Source organism: Triticum dicoccoides, chromosome 5A (genome assembly GCF_002162155.2).
Source record: "Triticum dicoccoides isolate Atlit2015 ecotype Zavitan chromosome 5A, WEW_v2.0, whole genome shotgun sequence".
Classification (NCBI taxonomy): domain Eukaryota; kingdom Viridiplantae; phylum Streptophyta; class Magnoliopsida; order Poales; family Poaceae; genus Triticum; species Triticum dicoccoides.
The window spans coordinates 404,764,579-404,774,139 of record NC_041388.1 but is presented as its reverse complement, the minus strand read 5'-3'; the positions used below and the strand labels follow the sequence as shown (position 1 = coordinate 404,774,139).

The 9,561-nt window shown below is 42.4% G+C and overlaps 1 protein-coding gene across 2 annotated transcripts; it reads right to left on the bottom strand.

The window, feature by feature from the left end:
- Nucleotides 1–2,115: 2,115 nt before the first annotated feature.
- On the bottom strand, nt 2,116–9,361 carry LOC119301855 (DNA (cytosine-5)-methyltransferase DRM2-like). Of its 2 annotated transcripts, XM_037578828.1 has the most exons (9): nt 8,963–9,361; nt 7,397–7,460; nt 7,071–7,187; nt 6,855–6,963; nt 6,727–6,773; nt 6,476–6,628; nt 3,719–3,818; nt 3,537–3,628; nt 2,116–3,442 (listed from the first exon to the last, which is right to left on the bottom strand). In XM_037578828.1, the coding sequence occupies exons 2-9, from the start codon at nt 7,454–7,456 to the stop codon at nt 2,264–2,266; spliced, it is 1,857 nt and encodes a 618-aa protein (XP_037434725.1). In that variant the 5' UTR covers nt 7,457–7,460; nt 8,963–9,361; the 3' UTR covers nt 2,116–2,263. The 2 variants fall into 2 exon arrangements, with proteins under 2 accessions (XP_037434725.1, XP_037434726.1); XM_037578829.1 differs by lacking the exon at nt 7,397–7,460 and having other exon boundaries at nt 8,963–9,360.
- Between the last annotated feature and the right edge of the window lie 200 nt (nt 9,362–9,561).

Genomic DNA, 9,561 nt, shown 5'->3' with positions numbered 1-9,561 from the left:
GGGAGGCCGCAGGGGTTTGCTTGTAGGGGGTGGGGGGCTGGATGGCCTCCACGCCTCCAGGTGCGGCCATAGATGGTTTCCATGCCTCCCTGCCTCACTGTAGCGAGAGGTAGAAGGAGGCAGAGGTGGGAGTTGGGCTGGGGTGGAGTGGGCCGCATACTTTGCTAGCACAATAGGTCATTTCTCCCTTTTCTTTTTATTTCTGTTTCTATATATTCCTTTACTGTTTTGCAATTTTAATTTAATATTAAATGATTTTTGTTGCATGTGAAAACTAGCACATAAATACTAGGCCATATTTTGAGTTAGCACAAACAGTTACAGTTTATTTTGAAAATTCTAAATATTTATTTAAAATGAAATGTTTCAACTAAATGTTGCTGGCTCTGTTTTAAATAGGTTAAAGGCATTTAAGTACTTTAAAAATGTTGGTTTCTCCATGACAATTACTCGGTGATTATTTGCAATATTATGAATATTTTTGTTTGCATTTTTAAGATGTAAATTTTTGACTTGCAATTTAAATTGAATTTGGCTTTGATTCTGGAAAAGTGGCAATTAGCTTAGTAAGCATGGTGACATGGTATCATTAGGGTGAGGTTGCTGTAGCGTGACACTGGGGTGTTACATTAGCCTTATTTTCAATACACAGTAAGCAGGTGGCAAACAAATAACTAATTGCAGCAATAAGAGATTGGCATCTAGTTCGATCAGATAATTCTTCCCTGGGCTGTGTTTGTTTGGGGTTAAGAGCTGGGTTATGGAGGTTTATGTTAACCTGACCAAAGTCTTTCAGTCCTCTTAACACAGGACTAAATCGGCTCACCATAATTAACTCTTCGAGAAAAGTATTCCCCGGACCCTTGAACTATCAAACAGAAAAGACTGCAGCTCCTTTGTCCTAAGGAAAAACAGACCTTCCAAAATCCTTATCCAGATAATTTTTACTCTCTCCGTTCCAAAATAAGTGTTATACTAACTTTAATACAAAGTTGTATTAAGTTTGAGACACTTATTTTGGAATGGAGTGCTTTGGGATTGTCACGTATATGCCAGACATGGGATTGACAGAGGCATCCCTGCCCAGCCAGAGAGAGGATACCTCCATTGAACATTATATAAGCAAAAAGGAGAAAAAATGGAACCAAATGCGACTAACTAACTGATGTATAGATTGCAAAAATGTTCTATGTATGCATGCATTACAATCAGAGGCGCTCACAAGGAAAACAAACATGACCAACTAATTGATTATTAGGATTAAAAATGAGATAAAAGGAATGCACTATGTACTTCAACTAAAATAAGAAAAATGACTAGACATCCAGAGGCCCCATCGCCCTGATGCCTATGTTTCTAATATCTAGTTTAATGCTTTATCTGGCCACTGAATCAGTATCAGTAACCTAGAAGACATCATTTTCCATAGTAATTCATATTACAGAACTCATTTTTCTGTAATGTGAATATGAAAAGGAACCTAAATCATTGTCAGAGATACTGCATACTTCCAAATTGCATCTCATTTGGATCATAAACACTCAATTATTCAAACCTAGAAGGATAAAACACCTATCAAGTATCAACCAACCAATACCACTAGGATCAAAACAAACTATACACCGAGGATAGAGCACCTATCAAGTATCAATTGACATCCAATATCACTAGTATAAAAACATTATACACAGCAAGCAGAACAAACCTAACATAATGATGGTGATTGATCCAGGCAACACACTCCCTTCGACAATCCCCAGGATTTGCTTCCACCCACGGGGAAGCGAGTCACCCAACATGGCAGCAATCGACAAACTTCCTCCGCTGCCTCTAAATCCCCCACTGCACCTCCAATGCAAACGCGTTCATGAATCCAGCAGCTCGGATTCCAGAGCATCATGTCTACTTGTCTAGTGGGCAAAGTTTCCACTGTTGACCTGATTAGTAGGTTCAACAATAGCTTCCATACAAGAACAAGGGATGTTTCTACGAAGTAAAAATGGGAAAGGAGGAAAACTGAACTTACTTTCTACCTGTACAAGATTAGAAACTGAAAACAGTTGAAGGGACAGCAATAAACCTTTTTCAAATAAAGACGAGCAGGCTCTAAATTAGTTAGCAACAAGAAATCATATAACTGAAGAATAATGCGATGTTTCTCAGAAATAAACATCCTTCACATCAACTCAACGTTTAACACAGATGAAGTTGTGGTTCCTACAGATAAGCATGGAATGATAAAACATTAACTAAAATGATTAGGCTACATCCGCCCCATAGCCGACTTTACAGCATCCACGATTCTGAAGTAATGGTAGAACAAAGCAGATTGCTCGCCCTCCAAGCCATCACGATGGTGCCTGTTGCTGCCGGCAAGGTTGTTACATGGGCTGCCCCCAATCACCAAGTCAAAGCCGCCAAATCTTCTAACAAACGTTGCAATTCTATCGTCAGTAAGAGATTTTACATCAGCAATCTCAATTAATGTGCCAGTTTGAGTCTGATCCCACCAACCCCTCAAAATCCTCCTATTAACTTCGCCTATCTCAACAGAAACTACTGTCTTCATGTGGATCCCAAGCCTGTGCAGTGCTACCTCTCCTCCTCCAATACCAGTGAATAAAGATAGCACATTAACACCATTGGGATACATGTCCTTCAGCACTGACAGGTGATAAGCAACGGTATCTACTTGGAACGAATTGCCAAGAGATTTGAACCTCTCTGTTTTGCCAACTCCCCTTGTGTGGTCCCTTGGAAAACCAAGCAGGTATTCTACCTCATCCGGTTCCAAATGAGCAACTTTGTTCTTCCCAACCCAGACAAGATTCCATTTTCTGCACTCATCCATGACATACTTTTGAACACTTTTAGGTGGTGGATTGCCTGAGCTTGCAAGAGCACATTGGATTCTTTCTGTCAATTTCGCACTTGACATGCTTGTCTGCAAACAATTGAGTTGCCTTCTCGGATCCCAAGAAGGCCACCACTTCTTGTAATGAGGAAAAGCCTCAAATATAGTCTTTGGAGGGAGAGGCAGGAGAGGAAATCTGTTCTCAATTGGCAAATTATGGATATAGCCTCTTTTTCTAGCAGCTGCACACAAGTGCTTAGAATCCACAAACTCTGGCTCAATGTCATACAGGAATCTTGAAATTGTCGCCCATACACCTTTTGGAGCTAGTGCCACATTTTCATAGTAGAAGAAAGGTGGCCCAATAGCTTGTTGAGGAAGCCGTCTGGTCACTGATCGTAGCCTATCATTAGGCAGGTTAAATCCAATCATTGGATTTGGGAGAGGCATTGGTTCTTCATGGCTACCATCCAAGGGCCGTCGATTTCCTTGTGCTGCACCTCCATACCGCTTCCGCCTTTTCTTGCTCCCTTCCATCAATCTTGCTCTCTTTCTCCCTCCCAAAGAATCAAAGCAGCTACCAGTAACCTGCCAAATTATACACAAATTCCAACATCCTTGCATCAAACCAAAAGAGAGAAACCACTTTTTTATTCAAATATACAGTCAAACCACAAGGTACCTCATAGTCAGACAAGTTCCCATAATGACAATCTCCTGCAGCCTGTGATGCATAGACTGAATCAACTAATACAGTGAGAGCGGCATCCACACCTAGGAAATTTCAAACATAAATATACAGCATAAGGTGCCTTCTCCATGAAAGCATGACTGTCAGGTAACAACTTCAAAAAAGAGGCATACCACATCTGGTAATAGCCATATTTGCTTCATCTTCAGGAAAGCCCATGTCTACTAAGGACTTGATCTTGTTGTCCTTCTCTGACATCTCTCTTAGGAAATCCTGCACAGAGGCAAAGCAAAAATAGAAATTAGAAAATAATTTATATATCTCACTTCCTTTTCAATGCCAACTAAGTGACCAATGATAGGGAAATACAAGTGCACAACAACATCTACAAGGGCACAGAAAAGGAGGGCTACAGCTAATCAATGATCAGGAAATATGTAACACATTTCTTTGGAAAGCTCCTACTAAGACTAGAAATTCCCCGATAAAAGCTAAAGAGGAAAAAGAAAGAATATGGTAGAGAAATTTGACATGGCGCTCACTAAACCTCCACAATATCTAACAAGTCACCCAAGAAACAAGAGAAAAGAAAATGAACAAGAATCAATGAGATCGTTTAGGAACCCAACTTGTTATTCTCTGGTGCTGTTTGAGAATGATCCAAACACAAAAGTTAATGTATGCATGAACACGAAAGCTGGTGGAATAGACATCAAACACTCCATATTCTTTCCCTACTTGTTATAAATCATTACATATAACCAGGTCTTCTGAAAACATATATATCTAGCCATGAATAGCATTGAACTATACAATATTATCTTCACTCATTTTATTTGCATAACTTGTAGCATGATCTATGATTTATACACACTAATATGAAATTTTGTAGCATAAATGGCCGTAACACCCTTTTTGCCCTCATCCCTAAGCACCATGCTAAAAGCCGTACAGTTCAAGATGCGCTGACCGGGAATTGCTGGGTGCAAGACATACAGGGCACTCTCTTGGTGTTGTCCTGCCTGAATATTTGGATATATGGGACCTTGTGTCCAAGTGTGGAGCTCCAGAATGATATAGAAGATGAGCATGCTTGGAGATTTGCTGGGGATGGGCAGTACTCGGCAAAAAAGCTTATGAAGCTTTATTTATTGTTTCAGCTGGTCTGGAACTTTGGAGGTCGATTTGGAAGTCATGGAGCCCTAAGAAATGCCTATGGTTGGTTGCCCATAATAGATGCTGGATGGCTGGCCGCCTTTCTCGGAGGGGTTTGCCACATCCAGAATGCTGCCTGTTATATGATCATGAAGAGGAAACAATAGATCACATCCTTGCCTCTTGTGTCTTTGCAAGAGAGACCCGGTCACTCTTGTTTAGACATCTAGGTCTCCCTGACTTCGCTCCCCAATCACCATCTGAGCTTTTCTTTGATTGGTGGCTCAGAACCATCTCTATGGTGCCATGTTTGATGAAGGCTGTTTGAACTCCTTGATCAATCTCTGTGCTTAGATGATTTCGAAGCATCCAAATGATTGTGTCTTCCACGGGAGTTCGCGTAGTGTCCAAAGGGTGCTGCTGGCTGTTAAAGATGAGCCGCAACTTTGGTCCATGGCCGAGGCAAAAGGCTTGGCCGGGCTGGCCATGGAACAGCCTTAGTTTGGTCATGCTTGAGTGTTGGCCATGGTTTTTTTTTTTTTTTGCTTGTGTGCGTCTGTTTTATAGCTGTTTTAGTGGGTGTGTGGGTGTCTTTGTACTCTATGTACACTTATTCTTCTTAATGCAATGATGCACAGCTCCTGCGTATTCAAGAAAAGAAATGTTTCGTTATGGGATTTGCTGGGGATGGGCAGTACTCGGCAAAAAAGCTTATGAAGCTTTATTTATTGCTTCAGCTGGTCTGGAACTTTGGAGGTTGATTTGGAAGTCATGGAGCCCTAAGAAATGCCTATGGTTGGTTGCCCATAATAGATGCTGGATGGCTGGCCGCCTTTCTCGGAGAGGTTTGCCACATCCAGAATGCTGCCTGTTATATGATCAGGAAGAGGAAACAATACATCACATCCTTGCCTCTTGTGTCTTTGCAAGAGAGACCTGGCCACTCTTGTTTAGGCATTCTTAATGCAATGATGCACAGCTCCTGCGTATTCTTCTTAGTTGAAATTCCTAGTGGCAAAACAGAGCAGTGGGACATAACCAATGGCATAAATAATAAAAAACCCTTCTAAATTAGTGACTCTCTATATGTTTCTGGAAGAACATCTATGGATCGAATCCCTCCTATTTCTCAGCATCTATGGATCGAATCCCTCCTATTTCTCAGCTCTAACAGGTAGGTGTTGCTCTTCTGAGGTTGGCCTTAGAGGGAAGTTTGATGCAACTAGTCTGGTACCTGAAGTTCTCTCAGGTGATATGATTTTGTGTAAGTGAAAGTCAAAAGAAGAATCTCGAACTATGTCATTTAAGTTTTAAGGCCTTATCATCCTACCTGCACACTAAGTTTCCAACCCCACTTTGATTCTACTGAGACAAGATGATAGGCCACATCACTAACTCTACTAGCAGTGCAAGATAGATTTATTTAGGTCCAGCTATATTCTTGCTTCTTTCTTTAGTATTCAGCATTTAGCTTGTGCTACTTCCAAACCCTTCTGAGCTCAGTTAGATTATACCTATATCTTAGACTATATAAAAATCCAAGAGCATATTTGTCATGTAAATTTGCATCTCTGAAGGTTAAAGCACATGTATGGGCAATATATTCTCTTGGATATGATCATATGAAACTCTTGCATAGCACCCATTAAGAAGAGAAATCATAATAGAGCTGCTCAACACATGCATATGGCAAAGATTTCACATCATCACATGTATCAGCATACATATGATCAAAGATTTCTCAGTTACCGAACTAATGATAGAGAATCAACTACCTCATCACCAGAACTATCAGGGTTGGGCTCTCTCCCATCAGCATCATCGTCTCCATCCCAGTTTTCAAAATCAAAATCATCATCATCTTCAACACTCTGGGGGAAGCAACCAGAAGTAGAGCAATTACCCGCTGCAGCGTCATCACCCAGTGTCTGCAGTTCACATAACCAATTGTAACATATAATTCTTGCCACCGTGCAGCAAAAGCATCATAGGATAAACTAAGTAGCAGAATCATATGGACAAATACCTTATATGTGAGAAGTAGTTCCAGCAATGCATTTGCATCACTGTGCCCTGAAAGCAAAAACCTGGTTAAAACAGGAGGGCAAAGGCACAAAAAGACAATGAAATGAAATTGATTAATTTCAGTATTACCAATCTCCTTAATTCCCTTCAAGACCATCTCTTTCGGGAAACCCATTAACACATATCCCTCGACTAACGAAGTGGGTGGTGCTTCCTCGTTGGCCCACCCATTAGAATCCTTTAGACAGTTGCATGAACAAATATCACACTATGATCATAATAAAAAATCCTAGCTAGCTCTTGTTCAAAAAGACATAATTTTCTATCAAGCACTATCTGCCGTACCAGCGTGGAAGGACCAGCGGCATCCAAGTTCCTGAAGGCCGGAGCCGATGAGGGTTCAGCCTCAACATCACTTTCCCACTCAAACTTATCACTATCATCGTTATCGCTAGTCCAGTCCTGTGACATGTCACATGAATTATCAATACTGAAAAAAAAACTACCAGCAAAGCAATTATAAAGAGTAAAATAATACAATTGAGGAATTTTACTGTGCCACAAGCCCAAAACAGCAAGATATCAAAATTGAAATCTCTATCGAAATCAGCGCAACCAAATTCAATTCTAGAGTCTAAAAGGCTAGATCACACCAAAAAGGAATAAAATACCATTTGTTTATTATTGAACACACCCCCCTCAACCTCCGTCCTCCGGTCACAGCAAGACATCAAGCTAATGCCAGAAGAGTATACATCAGTACAATTAGAAACATCGGTTATGGGGATGCCTAACAAACTTAAGAGTGAACATTCAGAGGTCTGGAAGAAAATTTCTCTGGGAACTAGAACACATTATGAATAAGAGGGCATTTATGGGACGACACTGACCAGATTGGTAAATCTGAAAAGGTGATCAGATTAAACAGGTTTGCCCATTTTGTCATCTGGAATAAGATTAACCAAAAAAGACACTACTGTAGTACAGCTTGGCGGTGCATGCATCAAACTGATAAACAAAGATACTTTGCGGTCCAAATTAACTGCTCAAATGCATGAGATGAAGTGCCAGAGAAGTAAGAATTTTGGACCATATGGGTGGACCAGTGTGAGGGCAGGCCTGGCACAGTGGTGAAGTCCTCCCCACTTGTGCCAAGAGGTCCTGGGTTCGAACCAGCCTCTCTGCATTGCACTTTGCAGGGGTAAGACTAGGTTCCTATAATCCCTCCCCAGACCCCACCTTGTGTGGGAGCTTCTATGCACTGGGTCTGTCCTTTTTATGGGTGGACCAGTGTAACACAAACTAAAACCGTATAGTTCCTTATGCTATATGCCTGAATTCTGATCACAAGAGTGTCAACATGTCGTCATGAACGACATATGAAACAAGATCAGGCACGACTGAAAATGAAGGCAAAATCAGCACAGCCCCATTCAACTCTACGGTCCAGAATGCATCAAGTATAAGATTAAAAAAAGGATTGAATGGACCATAAAGAAAAGATACACATGAGAGTGTCCTATGAAGAAGGCATTCAGTTTGTGCTGCGCACAATCAATATTCAATCTTTCAGTTGTGAATTCACCAGCGGCTGCGGGTTTATCCTCCTCCCGGAAAAAGAAAAAAATGGTGTTGTGAATTCACCTATACAGATCAATATTTTGACAAGTATTGCAGCAGAGTATTTGGCGTAATCCATTCATGACCTATGTGCCGAAATGCAGACAAGGACCAGTGAGCTGATCACATAGTACAAGAAACAGACTGAGGAGCTAACGAGACGATGGAACATGAAATCCGGTGAGTGCTATATTCTGAAATCAGCACAGGCCGAGGCCGATCCAATTCTAGGGTCTGGGACACACTGAATCCCCTGTTAGGTGTGACAACGGAGGAACGGGGGCATATTTTTCGATCGAATAAACCAAAATAACCTCGCGTGCGAACCAAATCGTCTACGGAGAGATACATCACCAATAAATAAAAACGCGAGATCTTCCCGACATCTGGGGAGTTAGTTTGATTCGATTTGCGCCGCAGAGAAGGGAAAGGATATCCCTTTCCGAGTGTTTCGAGTCAATCGAAATTGGATGTGGTGCGCAAGAAGTCCTAGGTAGAAATCCTATGAAATGCAATCCTCACATAAAGATTACTAAGCATTCCATTTCTCAATCGAAAATCCATTGGATCATAGGGCCCAGAGACCGCCGTAACAGAGGAAGGGGAGGAGAACCTACCACCATTGTTGATCTGAGTAGACGCGCCGCCTCTGACCCTCTCTTTCTCTCTCTCTCTCTCTGCGGTAAAGAGGGCGAGGGGGAGCACGAGGAAGAACGGAGGTTGAGCCACGGAGGAGAGGGCGACGGCCAAGGAGCAGGCAAGCACACGAGGAAGGGCGGAGGCGGAGCCGCGGAGGAGACCGCAACGGCGACGGCGACGGCGGAGGAGGAGGCGAGCACTGGAGAGGGCGGAGGCAGATGAGGAGGAGAGGGCAACGGTGACGGCGACGGAGAGTGGGAGACGACAGCGGCGCGGCCTGCTCTGCCCCTCTGCTTTAGACGAGGGGAGGAAGAGGCGAGGCTGCGCTGCACAAATGTGCTGCCCTTTGTGCGGCGTGCTATGCACACGGATGCTTCTTCGGTTTTCTTGGCGAGAGAATGAAGACGGGCGCTCGCCGTGGTTCTCTCTTGATGTGTCCCTGCACACACACGGCTGGTTACACAGTTTGTGTGCGCAGCGCACATCTCAATGCATGAAGAAGGAGAGAGAAAAAGCATCTCACATTGATTATAATAATAAAGGGCATCTTCAAGCGTATCAATGTATGGTTGAATGT